Raw genomic sequence first — 23,215 nt, 5'->3', positions numbered from 1 at the left:
GGAACTAACAAAGAGTTAAAGGATCTTCTTTTCAGGAGTATCTTCTAATACTGGGAATGCATTTTAAAATCAGCTTATCTAACCAATAGTAGAACTGACAGGTATTTTCAGGAGATGCAAAGTGTTGTGGTTTTGTGTCACTGAGTTAAGGAAAGCTTTACCTTTAATATGTAAAATGTTTGGGTTCAGTGGAATGAACCAGATGCCTCCTTCCTAAAAGAAGGCTAAAAATGCACCGGACACATGAAATCTTTACTTGTAGTTTAGTGAATAAAGCCTTTTTTAAATATTACAAGTTTAATTAATTCCTCCTTCAGACAGTGTGTTTCTGAAATGTTGGTTTTCTTTTTTTTATTTATAGGTTCCTTCAGAGAAATCTGAATCCTTTGCATCCATGTTGAGACGCTCTCCTTTAATTCAAATGGGACCTGCCAAAGATAAAATTGCCATCGGTCGAATATTCCATGTTGTAGAAGATGATCTGTATATAGATTTTGGTGGGAAGTTTCACTGTGTGTGCAAAAGACCGGAAATAGATGGAAAGTAAGTAATAAACTTATGGTAAGCAATTAACATGTGTGAATGACATACACTTAGCTAATGGGACTTGACCATCTCTTTACTGAGCTTCAGTGGTTTGTATGAATTTTGTGGTTTAAAAGACAGAAGTTACCATATTGTGCAAAATGAAAGTATGATTGTGAACAGATCTGTGTAGCTCAGACATTGTTTTGAATGCAGATTCCTTTGCAACTTTCCATTACTGATATTTGTATTATTCCAGCTTTCAATGACCAAAGTTACTGAGTGTTTTGTCACTAAGGAAGGGGGAAATCATTATCATCTGAGTTGTTAAAACAAGCCCTATTTATTGAAATACTTGGGAGTCTTGTGAATGTGGAACTTTAATCACATGTAAGTTTTAAGCCTTCCTAGGCAAGAACTATCTATGCTAAATAGATATACCTGAGGTGATACACTGGGAAGTTTACACATTATTGGTGATAATAAAGTTTATAATAGTTAATCAATGCTAGTGTTGTCAAATATTCTATATTGTAGAATATTTTATACAGATTTTGGTGGCAAGTTTCACTGTACGGCCTAAACAGAAACAACTCTGGTGGAACTAGGACGTCTGTGCTAAGGAATTCAGTAGTTAAAGAGCTAAAAGATAAGCAAGCAACAGATTCTAGTGGAAATTACATTTATAAGCTTTCTAAGCTGTCTTTTCCTCTTATGATTGTGTATTATTCAAAAACATCTTGTCTATTTGATGTGTATCCAGGTTCAGACTGAAGCTCCTTGTTCAGATGAGCTAGCCTTCTGCCAAGCCTGCTAGACTTTTGCACAGTGAGGAAGAGTTTGTCCTTATAGATCAATGGCCTATTCCAGGCACCTTTTCACATAAGGACAGCTTCCTGTCTACCCCAACTAAATTAAAGTTTACAGTTCTGAAGCCCAGATCTGGCACTTACCTTTCTCCCTTCAGTGTTTCAGTTCTGTCTTTGATGGTTGCTGTAGCCAAGGTTGCCATCGGCTGCTGTGTTCCCAAACAGTTCTTTCCTGCCTGTGATTTAACATGTCCAGCAGAAGACCTGCCGTAGTTGGGCTGACACCTCTGGCAAAAAAAATGTCACCAGGGCACTTGATCTAGATTATTTGCTCCCCTCATGTGTGTTTCTGCTTGAGCAGACCTCAGGACATTTGAAGTACCCTGTGAGGATCAAGGCCTGCAATCATGAGGTTGCTTCTGGTTATTTGAATGAGGCTTCAGGTACTCCCTCTTCTGATCAGGCAGCCCATAGCAGACATCCACCCTAATACTGTCCTTGTTGGTCTCCTCTCTGGTTCTGGCACTTAGCTCTCAACTGTCTCCTTGCATGGTTCATAGCAAGGCTCCATGCACTCATGCCCCTTCCTTGCTTGCAATGCAGCCCCCTTTGCTCCATGTTTGCTTGTATGCTTCCTCCCAGGTTTGAGAAGCGGGCAACTTTATGCATTGTCTTCAGATCTCTAACTGCAGTTCATTCATCTTGTGAATGCCGAGCCCATTGCTCGCCATGTCCTTGTGTGGGCTTATTACCTCCTTTTATCATGGTGCTCTGGAAACCTTGGGTGTCAAGGCAAGTTCGGAGAAAGTAATGAAGTAGATCGTTCTGAAAAGGCAGGCAAGTGTCTGTCCACTCCTTCCCTGCTCTCATCTTTCTACTAATGCTGTATGTAGTTTCTTCTGGTGCATGTTGCAGTAGTAAATTAAGAAATGGGGCCCAAGGAAGATCTTGTTGGAGTAGATTCTTCAGAACAAGTCAGTTGTCCATTGAACACTGGGAGCGTAAGTCAGGGGCTGAGAGAATCTAGGCTAATTGCATTTTCGGCTGCTTGTTACAATGATAAAAAGAAGCAGATACACATAAGACTTGTTTATACTTCCCTCTTATTGCTATTGAATGGGAGTGGAAAGAGCGAAATTAGCAGCCTGGGCATGGCCAGCATGGGTGAGTAAGCAGCTCCTAGAAAAGCTCAAATTTAAGAAGGAAGCATACAGAGGGTGGAAGCTAGAGCAGGTACCCTGGTGGGATTAGAGAGAGGTTGTCCAAGCAGCCAGGGATCAGGTAAGGAGAGCCAAATCCCAGATAAAATTAAATCTCACCAGGTATGTAAAGAGCAATAAGAAAAGCTTCTTACAGGTATGTTGGGGATAAAAGGAAAACCAAGGAAAATGTAAGACCTCTCCTGAAGGAAGAAGGGGAACTAGCTATGCAGGATATTGAGAAGGCTGAGGTTCTCAGTGACTTTTTTTTATCAGTCTTCTCTGGCAAGTGCTCCAGCCTCATCACAATGCCACAGCAGGTGAAAGCAGAAACTGGGAGAATGAAGTATCCCCCACTGTCAGAGGAAGCTTTGGGAAGTCCTTATAAGCAGCCTTCCAGTACCTGAAGGGACCTACAGGAAAGCTGGGGAGAGGCTTTTCATCAGAGAGAGTAGTGATAGGACAAGGGATAATGATTTTAAACTGAAAGAAGGTTGGATTTAAGTTAGACATCAGGAAGAAATTCTTCACCATGAGGCTTGTAAGGCGCTGGAATAGGTTGCCTATGGAGGTTTTGGAAGCCCCCTCCATGGAGATGTTCAAGGCCAGGCCAGGTTGGATGAGGCTTTGTGCAGCCTGATTTAGAGGGAGGTGTCCCTGCTTATGGCAGGGGGTTGGAACCTGATGATCTTTAAGGTCCATTCCAACCTTACCTGTTCTATGAGTCTATTTTTTTTAATGAAATAAAATTTGGAACTAAAGGTTGTAGTTCATTAAAAGATACAGACAGTGTTTCAGTGTTCAGGATATAATGGCAGTGGAAGTCGTCATGTTGATACTCTAGATCTAATGGATTTACAGCATTAATTTGGGATGTAAGTTACAGTTTCAGATCTCCTTTCTCCTCAGTTGAGTCCAGAAACCTGACTTTGTCTCTGACTTCTTAAGTCTTTAAATGCTATATGAACCTAATCTTCTAAATAAAAATGCAAGTATAAGAAAGAAATTAATATCTTGCCACCTTTTTCTACTTCGCTATGCTTCTGGAATTGGAATACCTAAAATTTATGTGAATTTACAAAAAATTGCAGTCACAGGTGATGTTTTGTTCTTTAGCTTGTCATAAGGTGCTGTGTATATAACATAATTGTACCAGTTCATTTCTAACTGGGTTTTGTAACATGAAATTTGTAAAGTACTTGTGGAATCAAAAATAAACATGGAAAACTGCTGTCTTAACTAGCTACATGTGTCATTAGTAGCATTCAGGTGCTGCTGAGTTTGTTTTTCTTAAGTAGTGGAAAGACATGCCTTTGCTTGTACAAGTACTTTGATCTGCTTATATAGTAAAGATAGCAGCTTGTTGATTTACAGAGTAAAGTTTGCCTTATCAAAACAAGTGTAATCTTTTCATACACTGGCCTCCTAGTAATGTGAAGGCTGAGAGTCTTTCGATGGACGCTGACTTCCCTTTGGAAGCCAATGACTGCTTTTGATCACCAGAATACAGGTCAAATAAGTGCTTGAGTATCCTCTACCAAAGCTTGAAAGTAACTGGGTGGAATTTGCTATGTGTATTTAGATCTGTACGAGCTTACATTGGTGACTGCAGACTTCGTTACTGTTATTTCTGTTGTCACTTCCTGCCAAGAATTACTTTATCACCAAATTGTACGTGCATATAATCAGAATAAATTTTTAATTTTGTTTGCAAAATGTTTATTGTTTGAGCTAAGGAGAAAAATGGGCATTTTAATTTTCAGAGAACAGATAATGTCTTGAAGGCCATCAGTTCAGGAGAGAATTAGTTTTCAGAGATGGAAATCCATGATAGCATTTTTATGAAGTCAGTTTTGAGAGCGCTGTCTCTTCTAGTACCTGTATTCTGGTGCTGATCTTGGGGTTTCCTGTAGCTGTCTTTTCAGGTATTTGGCAACTCCTCCAAAATACTAGTTTCGCATCTTTAGAGAAAAAAAGAAAACTTTGTCTCGCCATTTATGTAAGGTGGTATCTCCATGAGGACATGTGCTTTTGACTTTTCCTTGGCCATTCGTTTTTTTTCTCACCTGAACTCAACTATTCTCATGATACTATAACACAGTTTTCTTTTTCTTATATCATGTCCTTTGCTCTTTGAAAGTGCTAGAAGTTACTTGAAAAGAAACAAAAATGCTAGAAGAGTTTCTTGTCTGTAAAGATTGTTATCTTAAACTGCTCAGTCCTGATCTTAACGGTTATAATTTCTTGGGATGTCCGAGTGAAAAAGCCTGTAGTGCTACCACCATGTGGCCATAAGGAAGGATTCCACCCTCAAGATTGTCTTGGGTAAAAGAGCAACTGCAAAAAAAAGGCATCCCTCACTTGGAAAATTTGAAATAGCTACACACATACATTTTTTCCATCAGTTCTTCTAAAGTAAACATCAACCTTTAAAAAAAAACAACAAACCATAATCAAACAAAATGCTACAAACCATTAAGAAGCCTTAATAATCATACAAAACTTCAATCGAATAAACATTTGAAGAACCTGCTAGATATTTTCTTTTGGTTTTCACTACTTGTTTTCCTTTGTCCTGTCCTCTTTGGGAAAGCTGTTTTGTCGGATTGCAAAAAATATATTTCATTCTCAGCATTGATGGTATTGAGATTGGAAGCAGGTGTCATAGGAAGAGACCAAAGATATTGCTGGTACAACCTTGCTGGAGTCAGGCAAGGATGTATTTGGTTATGAATAACAACAACATTCATTATTTGGGGCTTATTTAAAGTTACTGTAGTATTTATTACCCTTATGATTTCCAAATCTTATTTAATATGGGCTGTACTTATTTAATATATACTGTAATTATTGAAAACATTTTTCTTTATACACTTAGACTTAAGTGCTGTATTAAATTTGTGTTTTATGCCTACAACATAGCAATTCTGTAAAGCATCCAGAGTTTATACAAATAAGAAAGCTTCTGTAGGAAGGAAAAGGCAAAGTAAGTTTTCAGCTGTAGGAAGAAAGTGGTGGGTTTGATTGTGGGGCTTTTTTCCTTTCTTTTTTAACATGCAGTGCTAAAGGAGGTGGAGTCCTAAAGAGGAAGGTGTCTGTCTTAGATCTCCAAATGAGCAACAACTTAATCCATGGCAAAAAGGTGCTGTTACAACCTGCTTCTGCCATTATCAGATGAAATTCCTAAGAACTAGAAAATGTGGGAAGGGGTTGTGCTGACACTGCTGCATGGTCTGCACCTGTACTGCTAATGACCAATTCCCATCAAAAGCACAATGGCTTTCAGCGATTTTCTAAAATGTAGGATTGTGGGACCAGCTTCCAAAGAGGATTAAACTGCACCTCTCCATGCCACTGTAATGAAGCTTTATTTTCAAAGAATTCTATAACCCTCCAGCAACTCCAGTATTATCAGGCTGTAGGATCAGAAAGAGACTTCCTTTATGTTTGAGTATGCAGCTGGTGCAGGGATTTCCAGTATATCCTGTGGCGATTTTACTTGACACCTTTTATACTGTGCATATTTGCCAAACTTAAATAGTAGAGAAGGGAAGAAACCATTTGATGCCGGTTGTGATTCAGAACATGACAGTTTAATAAGCATCATAAAACATTACCTAATGCTGTTTCTGTAAGTTGTATCAAAATATTTATGCTGTTTGAATGGCTGCCAGGATGGATTTTATTTGGGAAACACTTAAAATTCTTCTTTTGGTTCTATTTTTAAAATATTTTATAGATAAGGGCAGAATGGAATCCAATTAAAGATAATGTATCTTTTTAGGCTAGGTAATGTGAGTCAGGCTGGCTGTTTTCTGGCATATCCATTTTAAGACAGTTTGAAGTTAATAATAGTAAGTGAAACTATTTAAAAGATCTGGTAAGATTTTAAAACATAAATTTCTGAAAAAAAACCAACCTAAACCCAGAGATGTGTGGAGAGATGCTCTGCAGGGGGGAGGATTTCAATAAGACACCATTTGTATATTTCCAGTTTGTGTATTAAACAGAGTCATTGGGTATTGAATTGGAGTTAACTACTCCATTTTGATGCCATGTGAATGTTTCTTGAATAATTCATCCTTCAAGCAGAATGAGCTGCCTCACACAAGGAAGATGCCTTGCTCTCTGTATGCAGCTAAGATGCTTGTGCAAGAGAAGATGTCAGTGTGTGGTAAATTCATCCTTTGCTTACTGAACCTGTTTCCCTGAAACGTTTAGAGGGACGATGTTAAGGACATAACCTTTCTAACTCCTTTAAAATGAAAGACCAGGCAACTGACAGGAGTCTGGCCCAATAAAGAGACCCAGCGCCTTTCCCTCTTTCCCAGACCTACACTCTTGCATTGCCAGAGGAATCACAAGAATCAAATTCACACTTAACCTGGTGTCTGTGACTAATGGAGAGCCAAGTCTCTCAGCAGCAGTATGGGCCACCTGTAGCATATAGATTTGGTGGCAGCGGTGCGACTTAATGATGTTTTCCTTAGAGTATGTGTTCCTTCCCCATCCTGTACTGCTGCTGACTGGAGTGGTACTGTTCTGGCAGCCTGGCACATCTGACAGCTTTACTGTCAAACTTTGAATCTTGAAGGAACTATGACTGCTAAAAAAATAAAGAACTTAGTGTGATATATAAAGGAAACATTTTTTTGCTGCAGTAATGCTTATTTTAGATTTACATGTTTTCTTTTACAGTGTACTGTCTGTTGGCAGAAAAATAGCATCTTTCTGTAATGTGTAATTCTCAAGGGGAAAGAAGGAAATTGCTATCCAGCAGTACAAGTGATATGAGAAATTATTCTTCTGCAAGTGCAATTTTCAAAATTGGGCAAATGCAAGAAGTTCGTACAGACTGAAACCCTGTATAAACTTAATAATTGTATGTTGAAGATACTGATAAATTTTACACCGTGCTGGGTTGGTGTGTAAAATTGCTTTTGATTTCTGTGGTGTAGTTCTTGCTTAGAAAGGGCTCAGGCTCAATTTTTTAATTCCCACTTTTGGTAAGTGAAGTGAATTAACACAGTAACTATAATAGAAGCATTTTCTCATTCCATTTAGGTGTGCAATTGTTGCAGATAACTCATTGGCATTAAATTGGTGGTTTCTTCTTTCCCTGCTTCCCTTTTCTTGTAATTTTCATTCCCAACAGATCAGTCTTTTTCTTACAGGTCTTTCTAGTAGTAACCACACTGTAGAAAAACTCTTAAAAGAAGATGGAGAAAATGCGTAACCACTCTCCTACAGGGAATGTGTTATCTTCCTTCTGCTCTTCCTTTATATGTTGCTGCCATTGCCTTGTTCAAGTGCTCTGTTGTTAACTAACACTTCCAGGCTTGCTCTCTGTATTCTTTTTTCCAATGCTGGTTGCTAATACATATTATAAATATAATACAGGTACATTTATAATTAATTATGCTTTCATATTACTATACCTATTCAGAATTATATAAGTTACTAAGCTTGTTTAGCTTACATGTTTTCTTCTTTTACTAATGTTTTCCCACTGTACCATTAGAATTTGCACTTCCATTGTGTGTTTTTAAGCAGTCACCATGTTTTAGAGGTGGCTGTATTGCAGCAGTATATGTTCCTTCTAATAATGTGTTTGGAAAGTTTTAGAAGTAATTTTTGCTCACTTTTAAATAATCAAAGCAGAAGTTACTTCACTAAAGTACCTATTAACATAATCTTATTTAGTTAACGTGGACTCTTACTTCGCCTTTCACACAAAATTTGCTCTTTTCTCTTGTAATCAGCTCTGATTTAATTTGTTTTGTTTGGAAAGTACTTTTTGCCTATCCAAAAAAATAAAAGGCAGTGGCATAAGTAAGTGACCTGGGATAATTTGGGAAATTTATATGACAGTTATTTCTTTTGTGCCTCTAACTTCAGATCGTTTCTGTTGATTCATGCCATGTTGCTGACTAGTACGCTTGTAATACTAAGTAGCTATCTGAAATCAAAGTAATCTTCATAGTTCCCTGCTTTTTCCTTACCCTTCTTAGCTTCCAAGTTGTCCTACTTATCAGGTAAGCACCTATTTATTGGGGGGCAAAATTCCTCTGCATTTTGAAAGATTAACTTAGACTATATTATTTTTTAATTGTTGAATAATTATGACCTGGTCAAATTTGCTGAAGTATAAACCAGAGTGTGCATGCACACATCCCTGAATCTCTTCCAGTTTGTAACTTTTATGGAAAACATAACCAGACAGCCGGTCTCCACATTGTGAAAACCAGCCTCTTTCTGTGATTAAAATTACCACAATGTCATGCTGAAATTCTCTGAGGACCAAGGTGGTTTGCACTAGTCATCAGCAAACTCCGGTTTTGGCACTCTGGTCAGCCTTTGGTCTCAAACTTTGCCCAAATTCCGGGGAGAAATGGTAAGCAGAACTGATCTTCTTGTCCAGTTCCCACGTACCAACATTACTACTTAAAAAGGAAGCCTTGCTGTTTATATTGAAGAGGGCTAAATTCAAGGAGGTGGCATGAACTCCTTTTTCTACAAAGCTTCCATATAGTGCAACTCACCATTGCTCCGAGCCCAAACAATGCACATGGTGCCACTCTGTCTGCTCTCAAACAATTTCAGCTCTTTTTTTTTTTTTTTTTTTTTTTTTTTTAGTGATTATGGCAGAATAGCTGTGTGATTGCAGACTTAATCTGTGTACTTCAGCAAATAACCTCTAACTTATTTATAGCACCATGCATTTTGGAAATTACAGCATTTTTATCCCCTATGGACATAGCTTATTATTTTCTTGGTTACTTTACAGTTGTGACTGTTTTTGCCACCCACTGTGTGTCATTCTTCAGTGATTATTTACAACCACAATGGAGGTGTTGGCTTTTTGTGGCTCTTTAATACACAAAACTGTACTTCCAGAATTTCTGGGAACCCAAAGTCTGTAAACATTTTTTTTTTTTTTTTTTTTTTTTTTTTTAAAGAGGCATGCAGAATAGCTGTGTGATTGCAGACTTAATCTGTGTACTTCAGCAAATAACCTCTAACTTATTTATAGCACCATGCATTTTGGAAATTACAGCATTTTTATCCCCTATGGACATAGCTTATTATTTTCTTGGTTACTTTACAGTTGTGACTGTTTTTGCCACCCACTGTGTGTCATTCTTCAGTGATTATTTACAACCACAATGGAGGTGTTGGCTTTTTGTGGCTCTTTAATACACAAAACTGTACTTCCAGAATTTCTGGGAACCCAAAGTCTGTAAACATTTTTTTTTTACTATACTGTACATTTTTCATCACAGGTAGATACATAGTTTAGTGAATGGAATAGTACCATGGAACAGGTGTTGGTTATCAAAAATGCAATTAATCCATATTAATGAGGCATGATGTGCAGCATTTGGTACAAAGTGTACAGTGTAGAGACCTAGGATCACAGCCACAGCAGTGCATGCAAGCCTGCAAATAATTTTTTCATATTTTTTTCCACTTCTGTCATTAGTTTAAAGTAGCAGGGAGTTGTGAAACTTTGCTTTTGGAGGAGAAAATCCCCACAAAACCAGTAGCGCTTACCAGAGAAAATTTGGTGCCAGCTCTGTCTTCTCAGGGTGTCATGATAAATGGGAGATGGAATATGCTGTTTGAAATGTCTTGGAAGAACAAAGCAGTCCATAGGTGGCCTGGAGCTTTTTTGGCAGTGTCAAAGTCTGTAAATACTCGTTAAGACACACTTTTTCTCATACATGGATATGCACACATACACAATAGGAAAGAAAAAAAAAAAAGGCTTGGGAAGCTTATTGTTGTGTTGGAAAGTTTGAGTGCTGTCTGTGGAAGATGAGAAAGGCTAATTCTTTTTTCTCCTAATTCAGGTATGGGACGTCAAGAACTGTAGAAACTAGAATTATAAACTTATTAATTGGCAGAAGACTTATAATTTTTTCTAGTATTTTGTTTTGAAGTTGATGAGAATAAATGACTAGAATCTCTGTATGCAGCATATTTTGGAAATGCATTTTCCTCCCCCACGCTTCATAGAAAGCCTTCTGGTTTGCATGGGGAGGAGTGCTCTCACTTAAATATGTCTTGTAAACTATAATGAATTACCTCAAAAGCTAGGAAAGCCTCTAGGAATCTTAGCCATTCCAGGTGCAGAAGGTTTATGATTTTTAGTGACAACCCTGATGGATCCTCACTGACTGTGCCTGACAGTGGATGAGGTAAGGACATGCCAGTTATATAGCAGTCTGGTACTTTTCAGGGCAATAGGAAGCTGGACTTCAGTAAACTGCTCAGCAGAGCAAGGTGCAGAAGTTTCTGGCTTGGTCTGGTCAGCGTGTCCAGTTCCTGTACCAGAGGTTAGGGCTATGTGAGAAAGTAGTCCAGGTTACTGAAGCAGTATAATTGCTTTATTTGGTTAGGCGTAACACTGCTAAACCCGCTTCTTAGGATAGTGAGTTGAGCTGCCGTGCTGTGCTAATGTGGCCTCTGATTTCAGTTTAGGAGCCAGCTTGTTCTAAACTAGATCCTGGGCTCTGCATGCAGTCCATTGAGAGGTCTAGACTTGCAGAAAGACAGAAGCTGTTTAGTTTCTAGGTTGAGAAACTGAATTAATGATGGTTTGGACCAAATGTGAATTCTAAGTCTTCATGTAACATAAAACGTACTCAGGAGAATTAATGCTATCATATAACCATGGAGTGGTAATTATTTATCCCTCTGCAATAGTTTCAGTAAGTAAATCTGAGAAGGGAATTAAGACAGCAAGAAAAACACTCTGCAGGTGATATATCAACCTTGAGCTCTTCAGAAGGCATGAGTTAAGCCTCTGACAAATCATGATATTAAAGTTAGTTTCTAAGGTTTTTTTTAGATTCTTTAGCCTTTTGGTTCACATCACTTTTTTTTTTCCCATTTGGCAGAATTTTTAATTAAAACCCAGCTTTTTAAAAAAGGCAATTGAGGGACCTTGACAAACTGGAGAAGTAGGCAGACAGGATCTTAATGAAGTTCAATGGAGAAGTGCAAAGTCCTTCCCCTGGGGAGGTACAACCCCAGGCACCAGTACATGCTGAGGCCACCAAGCTAGAAAGCAGCTTGGCAGAAAAGGCCTTGGGAGTCCTGGTGGACACTAAGTTGAACATGAGCCAGCAGTGTGCCCTTCTGACAAAGAAGACAAGTGGTGTCTTGGGCTGCATTAGATAAAGCACTGTCAGCAGGTAGAGGGAGGTCATCCTTCTACTTGGCCCTCCTGAGGCCAAACCTAGAGTGCTCTGTTCAGTTTTGAGCTCCCCAGTTGAGCAGACAGTCCAGTGAAGGGGGCCCTAAGATGGTGGAGGGACTGGAGTAGCTCTTCCATGAGGGAAGGATGAGAGAACTGGGTCTGTTCAGACTGGAGAAGAGAAGGCTCAGGGGGATCTCATTAATGTGTAGAAATACCTGAAGGGAGGGTGAAAAGAGGATGAAGTCGGACTCAGTGGTGCTCAGTAACAGGACCAGAAGCAATGGGCACACACTGAAACATAGAAGGTTCCCTCTGAACATCAGGAAACACATTTTACTGTGAGGGTGACTGAGCACTGGCACTACTTGCCCAGAGAAGCTGTGGAGTCTCCATCTGGAGTTACTTAAAAGCTGCCTGTGGCCATCGATGATTTACTCACACATTTGTATTGCAGTCAGCTTTCTGTACAGAGGGATGGTTCATCAGAGGGAGGAGTGGGTGTTGGCTGCCATTTGGAATAGGCCCAAAAGACTGATAAAATTAATTCTGTTACTCCTACACATTGAACCCATGACAGATGCTTTTCTTCTCCTGACACTTTCTGTAACCAGTCAGCCTATTTAGGTGCTTTTATCCAACCAGAGCACAGAAGCAGGTAAATTCCTGCAAAGCAAGGTAAGCTATTTAAGGCCAAGTGTTTCTGAGCTGTGTAGAGGATTCAGCTGCTTTGCTCTTATTAGGCAGCTCAGGAAGTCTGAACAAAAAGAAAAACAATTGTGTGAGCAAAAATAACTTTTTATTGCATGTCTGTTACTTCAGAGTAATGTATTTTCCTTTTCTGCTCACTAATATGCCAACAAAAACAACACCAGCCTTGCCACCTCTCTTTTCACATGTGCTTGTGTGCAACTAGGATGGGAATAGCAATAGAGTATAATCTTTCTATCAGATGTTTTGGAGGAAGAAGGAGAGGCAGTAGAAAGAGCTAAAACAACACTTAGGTTCTATGTAATTGGCCTTACTAAGAATCATCTGATAATGCAGACCCTGCTGTTGTATTTAGTTGCCTGATTTGATTATTTTTTTTTTCATTTTGAAGATTACATTTAAAATCTTAGGCAGGTATTGCTTTTGTGCTGGAAGGATTGCAGTGTAAGCAGAGACTTGTATATTTAAAAGGAAAGAAAGAAAAAAGCATAACTCTTCGAAGAGCTGTTAAAACTTGCCTTAATAAATTTTGGAGCCTGTGTGTCGCCACTGCTGCCCTGGCTCTGTCAGCATTTTAGGCATGATAGCAGCCAAGCAGGGATGCAGATGTCTTTTGCTTTGTGAACTTGCTGAACATAGCTGTGATTTGAGGACGCTGAAGTAGGAAATATGATGATAGGCAATCATGAAGCTTTTTTGTTTAAACAAAACCAAAGCTCTTTACTTTTTTTAATTTTGTGATAGCTGTCGGGAGAGGCAAATTTTCTATTTTCCTGTCTTAGCATTTTATAACAATTATTTTTTTTTTGTCGAAAGAACTCAAAATCTAGCCACCCAGCTTGGGTGAGAAATAATAACTGCCCCTCAGTTCTTCAAATCCTGAAGGAATTGTTCTGAAAAATACTGAAGCTATGTTTTAAATAATCTGCTTTGAGACTTGGCAGGCTCTGATCAGATGGAAAAGTGCACATAATGTGGTCACACTATGTACCCACTTAAACAAGAAATTGAGATATGATTCTAATGGCAGGGAAATAGCCATTGGGTATAATAAAAAATGCCTATCGCTTCTTAGTGTTTTGTGACTTTCCGTTAGATAGGGTAAGAGGAAGAGGGCTTAAGCAATTTTTCTTTGATTAACGATTTTATTAGAAGGAATGAACGATTGCTTACTTGTTGTCTGATGAAACTTCTTGTTCTTTGTTTTCATAGTGGTTAGCAGGCTCTTCCAAAGGCAATGAGATCTTAAGAGCCAGCATCATGGTTTGTATAAAGCATGTTTTTGTAGAAATGCACAGCACACGTTTAACCCTTCCGAAATCTTCTGGAAGTAATGGAATGTTAATGTTAAAACCCTAAATATTTAAACTGTATGTTCTACAGCATGAAATCCAAATCAAACTTGTCAGGTCTTTTCAATACACCACAAGAAAATGTATGTAGCATACAAGTTTAATTTATTTGCAATTTGTACTCATTAATTCCAAGTATTCAGGTAGAGATCTTAATCTGAGTGGTAATTACAAGTTGATTGGCTATCTGCCCTTCCATTTGGGGAGTTCCAATTACTTATTTTCCTATGACTTTATACATTTGCAGTTACCTAGAAGTGGTTAAATCTTTCAGATTAGGTGGTGCCTGCTTGCCCTTCACTCATCTTTGGGTCTCTGGTGCCAGACTAGTCTATTACCACCTAAGTACTGGATTTTGTTCCCTCCCAAGCTTTTCAAAACTGTTCTTGGCAGCTGGCTTGACAGGGCTGCTGGGGAGGAGACTGAAACGCGCTCCGCTTCCTCCAGACAGAGCCCAGTAAACAAGCTGTGGTCCTCTGCTTGGCAGGAGGCAGTTCTGCCAGCCTTGGGGGGGATGCTGAGCGGCAGTGATGCATGGCAGCAAGCACAATATCCTTTTCTGGGCTTTGGCTTGTGAAATACTCCTCTGCTTCTGCAAGATGCATTAAGAGTATGCTGTGCTTTGGCCTTGTGGACACCAGTGGTGCATTTATTTACAATGAACAGTGGAAGGGAATAATGTATGGCTGGAGTAGATGAGGCTAGGTTTAACTTGCTAAAAAAAAGGAGTTTTCCAACGATTTAGAATCACTGCGGAAAGATTTGGTGGAGGAGAGTTTATTTCTCCTGTTTCATTTTTCTCTCACCATAGGGCAAACTTGGAAGGTCCTCTGCTGAGAATTTCCCATTCATTATTAAAATAAAAAAAATTGAGGTAGATGTTAATTCTTCTGTGTTTGTTGAGCAACATTCAGATCTACCAATACTCCTGTGGCAGGGCATGTAATAACCTAATAGTAGTTGAAAGATGAGGACTTTAGTCTTTTAAAGTGAAGTAAAAAACGTACATTCAGGATCATGGTTGATCAGATCCTTAATAGGCATTTGTGCAAGTGTTTGCCTGCTTTACATGCCCAGTGCCATATGTATGTATAAACAGTAGAAATTCCTGTGCTGTTTTAAAATAAAGTATCTGAGAATAAGGTGATGGTCTTGCATATCTTTCAGGTTGCTCATTCTCAACTTACTTGCCAGGAGTGAAAGTCATTGCTTCAGACTCCCAGAAGCTTTGTAACTAGCATAACGAAACTTTCAATTTGTGGGATTTATTTTTTCAGGTTTTTTTTGTTTGTTTGTTTGTTTTTTTAGTATTTTGGGACTTTCTTCTGTAGCTATTTAATTATAAAAACAACATTATAGTATTTTGAGCTCAAAAAATAAAACTTAAAGAGCAGTAAATTTAAAAGTAAAAGTAAAACCAAGTAGAAAGCATGCCATCTTGGCTACTAGTGATAAAATGAACATTGATAATTTTGTTCCAATCATGGAAATGTAGGGATTTGTTTAAAATTAAATGCAGTTTAAATGCAGTTTTCATCTTCTCTCTTTTATTTTTTTTAACCAGTTCAGTCTTAAAACATGTTTAACAGTTCTTTTACTTATAATATATAACTTTATATCACTTTATAATATATGACTTTATCTGTAGTACAGTCTGCATGAGTCAAAAAGCAGTTGCCAACCCCTCTTTGCCTTTATGCTAATCATTCCGAAGTCTAAATACCTTTTTAAGTAAAGACTTAACTCCTTAGAATAAAATGTGCATATTTTATTTTGTACTCTAGTATATGAAGCAGATAACAGTTTGGATGTTATGCTAGAAGGCTGCTTTTGTTACTTAAACATGCTTATAAGGATGGTAACGTAAATAATAGAATTACAGTTTCCAAAAAGGGAAAGTTGACAGAAATAGTTATTTGAAGAGTAGCAGAAATCTACAGGAAGTGTTTTGGTTTTTTTTTCCCCTCTGCTTATAGGTAACTAATAAAAAGGTGCATATGCAAGATTACATTTATGATAAATTTTCCCTGACCTTTTATTGGCACAGTGTAAATGTTTTGTGTGAAATACAGATGTATGTCTATGGCTTTCTTTTGCTACTCTTCTCAGTTCCTTTGAAAGTCTTTGCAGTGGGGATTTAAAATGACATCTAGGTTGTTACCATCTTTGATGTACCTTTTGAAGGGAGGTATTGTAATGCCATATCCCATGCTCAGTTTTTCATCTTGATTGAAGTTGCAGTGACAGATTGGGTCGAGGGGGGAAGGGGCTCTTTACTGTGGTTTTGTTTTTGAAGGAGATAAAATACACTACACGAGATGGGCACGCGGTCTCCGCAGCGTCGTCGTGGCACGAGGTCAGAGGTGGGAAGCGCGGGCACTGGGCCGGCTGGCCGGGCGCTGGGAGCGGCGTGCCCGGCGTCGTGGGGTTCCCGCCGGAGCCCTCCTGCGCAGGGGGATCTGCTGGCTGCCGGGGCGAGCGGGAGCCCTTCTTCCGCCTTCACTTCCTCAGCTCTTTAGCCCCCATTGAGCAGTGAACAGTGGCTGGGGAGAAAAGCTGTATACACTGTACAAACAGAGCACCAAGGCGGCAGTACACTGACTCATTCTTCGCTCTGTGTGAGAACTGAGGGGGACTCTATTCACCGCCTTTGTGCCGGTGTCTGTCAACAGCGCTGTTTGAGGCCAGCCCCATTGTGCCGGCCAATGTTTCTTATTGACCCGAGTCTGTGCCCGCAATGTTCCCAGGGTCGAAGTTGCGAGCGAGAGAATGTTTGAAAAGGGGTAATCGTGGGCTAAATGCGTTTTGCTGCATTGTCGTCTGACCTATTAAATCTGAACTGCGCTCCACGTTCATGCAAACAGGTAATTATGTAGTCACAGCTGCGGCCATTGACATCTGGTTACCGCCCCGTGGAAAAAGGGGATGGGGCGCTTGCCTCTCCCTCCAGGCTCTCAAGCACTGAACTTTAATGATATTAACTGCAAATAGAGGGTGGATTAGCAAGACTGACAGGTCAACAAGGTGGATACTTCATCCGTGTAGGGTGAAATAAGTCTGAGTGCAGTTGTGTGGGTATTTCTGCTACATTATGCATCACATTTTTCCTGTAGCTGCAGGCTTGGCTGGTCTCTAGTTGCAATTATTATTTAGTGGATTTAGATCAGTAGAGGCTGCAAAATATTTCTGTCAACCTGTCTTGCAGAGTGTCTGTGCAGAACAGCTCTGCCAACAGTCACTGCTTTATTATTTATTTTTGTAAAAAATTTTTAAACCAGGGGGCTTACACTGGCTCTCATCCCTAGAGGCCAGGTTGCCAGAATTTCCAGAGAACAAACATTCATTATCAATAGGCCAGCATTTAAAAACTTATTGGTAAGTGTACAGGGATAATGCTGGCCGTACATAAGGCAACTGCTTTTTCTTTTAATGGATTTTGGAACCGAGGTGTAGTATTTCTGTGTAAATTAGTCTGACACTTCCCCTCTCTCATCCCCCTTTGGTCCCCCTTCTGCTGGAAGGAAAGAGGTCTCCAGGGAGCATACATAATTATTAAAGCACTGTGCTTTTCTGTCCTGTGCAACTTCCAGTGACAGGATAGTTGACAACCACTATGGATGTTAGGAGAGAAGGTTACAAGGCTCTGGGTGACTTCCATGGCACATCAAAGCTGGGAGCACTCTCGGTGCTGGGCAGCTCTGGCCACGGAGCAGGAGGGGAGCGCAGCCAGCTGATAAATCCTTACTTTAAGGGATCTCTTGCAGGAATGAATGGTTAGCTGCTGCTTCTGGTATTTGCATCCCAGTGCTGCTCCTTCGGAGCCGATTCTGAAGAGCTGTTGCAGCCTGGAGTGTAATGCAATAGGGAGAGTAGGTGCTACGTGTTATGGCAAATATATATAATCTGTCGTAGTTATGGAGAGACTGTAATTGCTAAAAGTGTTAAACTCTCTCCTGCAAAGGCACGTCTGCTGTTGTGGAGCAGGGGCTGGCTGTTCAGTCATGGAGCAGGGAGGGAGGAAAGCTGGTTTGCTTAGAATCATGGGAACCTGCTTGTGTTGTGGATCTCTAAACAGTCTTGTATGGGCATCTATTACACAATTTTTTTTTTCTCTTTTTCTGTGTTTGAAATTTTTTTTTCATGATTTCTGCCTTTTTCTACACCTTACATGCCTCTATAAAATGTACTGAATCTATTCTGCAAGAAGCAAGGGTAAAAAAGACAAACCTAAACATTTTAAAATATACTCAGAAATGTGTTGGCATTAGCATCTTTTGCAGACAGAGGGCAGCAGGAAAAGACCAAATCAATCTCTCAGCAAAAGACGGTTAAATTACATCGTCGCAATTGCCTGATTCTGTCGCTCTTCTCTACTTAGTACTGTCAGAAGGAATAAATACACTTAGGGACTTTTCTAGGGCATATTAGGACTATAGCCAGTTTCTCTGCTGTCTGTGTGTAAAGACAAAGTTTTCCAAATGTGCAGAGAATTCTGCTTGTGCGTTCCAGAGTAGATTTATTAACTTCATACAAATACTAGAGAGTCTAGGAATTTGCTGGTCCTCACCTATGTAGGTCTGTCTCCTAAACTATTTGCCTATTTCTCTGCTTAAAAAAAAAGAAAATATTTAATACAGAGTATTTCCACTTCAGCACCTGCTGTTTTTCCTTCTGTAGAGAGAATACCAAATAATAATATTTCTCTGAAGGACTCAGTTGTTCAAAACAGTGTTCTCTTCAGCTGTGTTATCTGTAGAGGAAGTAAACAAGAGTGAAGACTTATTCTTTAGAAGTTTCTAAACGTCCTATACTCTTCCAAATACTTTAGTTCTCTAACTAAGAGAACCTGTTCCATTCCAAATATGAAAATTCAGGAAGAACTTGAAATGAGAATTCCCAGCAGAGATCAAGACATTTCCTTGACTAAATTGGTTTTCCTCTCATTACCTAATAAGTAAAACTTGAGCAAACTTCTACCTTGGCTACTCCAGTTTTTATGCCATGTGCTTCCTTTAATTCTGTCTCTTTAGGTAATTAAAAAGGAGTTATAAGAATACGTTTTTCAAAGGAGACAAAGATGACCTCTGGTCTTTAGACATGTCACACAACTTATTGAAATAAGTATTAACCACTGCAGTTTTCTTCTACCTTTGGAAGATGGTGCTGTATACTGAAAGGAAGGTTGAAAACTAGATGTAGAAATAGTGCTCAATGGTTTTGAGCATTGGGGTAGGAACATAAGTATAATCAGAGGGAGACCTTGCATGTTATATATAGCTTATTTTTGTGTTTCAGCAAACAAGGGATTATAGACAAACTTCTTTAAGTACTAGACATAATAAGAGCACAGAGAATACAGGCTTCTTGGATACACCATGAACACTGATTACCTGCACATGCAACATGTGTACTCAACATCCTGGCCCACGCTTTGTGGAGACCAACTGCATTGTAGGCTCCCAGGTTTACCCAAAATGAAAAAAAATGACTACTTCACTGGTCTAATTAATTTTCTTGAAGCAGTGGTTGCTTGCCGAAGGAAAAGGCAAATAAATATAAAAAAAAATCAGTTGAAATTAATAACGGGGGATGATTTTGTTGTTGTTCTTGGAGTTGGTATGACTTGAAATGCTTATTATTAAATGGGAAACAAGTTGTCTCTGTTCAACCCTTAACAATTTTCCTTTATTTTCTGCAGCAGCAGCATGTATCACATGAAAAACTTGAGGTGATTTATTAAACCTTTTACAAATAATTCTGTTTGATTAAAAAAAAATTTGCTTATGTAGCATATTAGTTTGATTACATTTTAATATATTATCCTTTTCTATTTTAGTTTTATGTGAGTTAGCCTATGTGAGACTATTCACAATGCAACAGTATTATCTATCAATTGGTATCTATCCTTTATGCATCTGAAATAGAAATTAACTATTCTTTCAGAAACCAGTGTACTTCCTGGTAAAGTGAGGACTAAATGTGATGCATATATATGCAATTTGTATATAACATGTATGTGGCCATAATCTTAAAAACTACAGTTTGTGTACCTTTCTTAGAAGAAGAATGAAGTGTGAGACAGAAGAAGAAAGAAAAAGGTTTCTAAGAGAAATTAGGTGGCTTGTTTCAGCAAAGGGCCCTGAGATGTCATAACCTATGTATAAAAACAAGAGTAGACTTGGCACACGTAGCCTCTGCAAGTTCAAAAGAACTTTATGGAAACTGAAATAACCTTTCTAAAAATATATTCAATATATTGAAGGGCATGCCCTTCGAGTACTGGAAATAATGTTCCAATAGCACAGTGCGAGCTCTTTTCCAATAGAAAGGGTCTGTGGATTACAGCTATAAAGAAAATACAGCAGTGGAGCATAGGAATGAACAAAACCTATAGGCTCAGGCTGAACTGTGTCCACTACTCTTTTTAGGATTTGTCTTTTTACAGTCTGTGGGAAAGGATTTATGGTTCTGTGAACTCACAATGCCAACTGAACATTAACTGTTTTCCTTATGAAGATTTTTTTTCAGATTTAAAAAACACACATTTATCTCAGAAAACTGACATAACACAAACATTTGAATTTTTTCATTTTAAACTATGTAATAATTATTAAGCACAGTAGATAGCTTTTTTCTGTTTAAAAGTGTACATTATCATTTGTTACCAAGACAACATTAGGAACATGTTCATGAAAAGCTCAGATGCTTCTTTACAGTAATACAGCTATATGGAGGGTAAAATATTTTATTGGTAACATACTCTCTAAAGCAGAGAATTTCACTTCAAAAATTGAAAACTTGCCCACAACCTAGATCAGATCAGTAATGGTTTGGGAAGACAGCTCTGTTTTTCCTGCCTTGGGGGCTAGTGCACAGTAAGAGCAAAGAAGCGGGATTGGTTTACAAATTACCTCATTTAGACTGTGTAAAATCTAGATTTATTGTCCCAATGTAATCAAGCCTCCATTACGAATGCCTTGCTATACTCCGTATTAGGAGGACAGTTGGCTAGTCAACTACACTTTCTGGTTTTGTAACTTTAAAAGTTGAAACAGTTTGCATTTTCCTATCTGTTTTATTGAATGTAGCTGTTTTTTGTATTTGTAGATGTGTAGGTGTTTTTTTGGTTCCCCCACAGTTGCTAGATGAAATTGACTTAGTTCATCAGTCAGTCACATTGTTACTTATATTGTTTTTCATTAGGGAAGATTTCTGTGTATAGACAGGATGCAGTGGTTTCACAGGGTTTTGGAACAAGAAAATGCAGATTACAGTGGATGCAAGTCAGCCTCAACATGGGCTTCCTTTTACCCCCTCTGACTAATGTCACAGCTTCCCCTCATTCGGTTTGTTGTGGTTGTTTTTTGCATGATTTAGATAGATAGTGATCGATCAGCAAATACAGCATTTGGATTTGATCTCTTATAGAAATAAAAATGCAACTTTGAATCCTTGAGAATTCCTCATTTTCCTCATGAGCTCATTGCTGCTCTGCAAGCTTCAAGAATGAAACAAAAAAACTATTTGGAAAGAAAAGAATTCTCAACAGCCTATTCTTGCTTTATTTTTTTTAAGGAATATGTACTCTTTGGTAATTTGTGATACGTCCATTTTTTTGAAGGAAAATAGACATGACAGTACATACCAAATTAATGCAGGACAAATGCTTATTAGCTTTTAGAAATGGTGTTAAAAGTCATAGTGCCAACTGCATGGTTAATTCATCTTCATTTGTAGAATTGATGAGGTAAAAACATGAAGGGCTCTGAGACCTCCCAGTACCAGTAACGGGAAAGCTGCTCGGTTATTTCTAGAAAGAAGATGCTTATGCCTTAGGTGCTTGGGGTGAAGCTAGGTGCAGCAGAGGGTTAACTCTCTGACATACTGAAGAAGTGTCTTAATTAGAGGTTGGCAAAGAGCCAGGGTCACTAGAAAATATGCTGTGCCTGAGACAGCAGCAGTAAGTAGTGGTTTGAGTCACTGGCGAGGGCCCCTGCATTCAGCAGGAGATTCTGCTTGTGCCTACCTGTTGTGGGAAGGTAAGATGCTGCCCAGTCCTGAAACAAAGCAGCCGAACACTTTCCCATCCAGCTTCACCACTGTAGCCTTAAAAAGGAGGGATGTGGGGATGCAGAGAGGGAGGAAAGATACCTGTCAATAAATGTAGCTTTTGCAGTGACACGCTGCATGGAGCAGCCTGCACTTGGAGGAAGGGCTAATTAAAACTGCAGAGCAAATCTGGATTTGCATATCTGAATAAGCACAATATCTGCCTTAAAATGCAAGGATTTTAAATTTGAGGCTGAGAGGATTTGAACACATGACCTGTGGTGATGCTTTTCAAATTGGGAATTACTGCATTTTTTTGAAAAATTATGGTGATTTACTTGTAAGAATTATTAATTGATACTGCTTTCCCAAGACCATGGCTTATTTGCAATCCTGGTGGGAAAAATATAATATCAGGTTGCCCAATTAATCATACTTTGTCACAGGATGGATGATACAGATTAAATGTAAAATAAAACAGCAAACCTGTTACTTTAAAATGAAAAAATAAAGCTACTTTTAAGTCCAGAACTAGGTTGCTGGATCTTACAGTGACAAATGCAGAGATACAGACTTGTATTAAAATTGAGTTGATAACGTTGTGTATGTAGAGGCACTTATTCAGAGAAACAGTAGGGTAGGTACTCCTCCTCAAGCTGGTATGTTTATGAAGTGTGTAGAAAGGCAGGCATTTAAATTTTTTTTAAAAAAAGCAGAATTTGTAAGACAGCATCTTGGGGTCTGTGTGAATGTCAAAATGTCCTATACCTATATTTGAAGAAAAGAAAAATGTGTTGTAAGTTTGAGGGAGTTTCCAGAGGTTCCAACAGTAATTAAGCTCTTGTATCTTTCACTGAATTTCAGTTGAAATTAAACATCTAAATCCAGTCTGTGAAGGCCTGAAAATCATCTCCTTTTAGGTGCAACAACATTAATAATGCATTGCAAACCAAAAATATTTTTTACTGATATTAATTTTTAATAATAAGGAACAAGATTGAATAAAAACCTTGTATCTCTTTAAAAAAATCTCCAGGCAGACCATATTCACTTCAGTGGGAGTCTGCATTATATAATAAAACATGTCAGAGGAGATTGCAGGTCACAGCAGAGTGGAAGCCCTGCTAATTAGTTAGGCACTGAATGGTCCATGCCAGTTGTGTGCATAACAATAATGTGTTACTTTTACCCCTGACGGGAGCATTATCTCGTGTTTCTAACTCTACCCTTGCCTATTGAGCAACAGCAGAGTGGCAATGCTAGTGTTGGCTTTGTCTGTTCCAGGCTGGTGGTTATCATTATGGACCTGTCCTGCATGGTTTGAGTACGTTTTGGTTCTGTGGAGAGTAATCTAAAAAATCAGCTGTG

At 38.7% G+C, this 23,215-nt stretch overlaps 1 protein-coding gene across 1 annotated transcript in view; it reads left to right on the top strand.

Annotated features, from left to right (window-relative positions):
* The window catches only part of TPD52 (tumor protein D52), a 91,810-nt gene that overhangs the window by 29,361 nt on the left and 39,234 nt on the right, over window positions 1–23,215 (top strand). The window contains exon 6 of the mRNA XM_010006394.1: window positions 362–543. Coding sequence (XP_010004696.1) covers window positions 362–543 — 182 coding nt within the window. The remainder of the gene's footprint in view (window positions 1–361; window positions 544–23,215) is intronic.

This window comes from Chaetura pelagica, unplaced genomic scaffold (assembly GCF_000747805.2).
Source record: "Chaetura pelagica isolate M959 unplaced genomic scaffold, ChaPel_1.0 scaffold76, whole genome shotgun sequence".
NCBI lineage: Eukaryota > Metazoa > Chordata > Aves > Apodiformes > Apodidae > Chaetura > Chaetura pelagica.
This window is presented reverse-complemented; position numbering and strand designations above follow the sequence as displayed.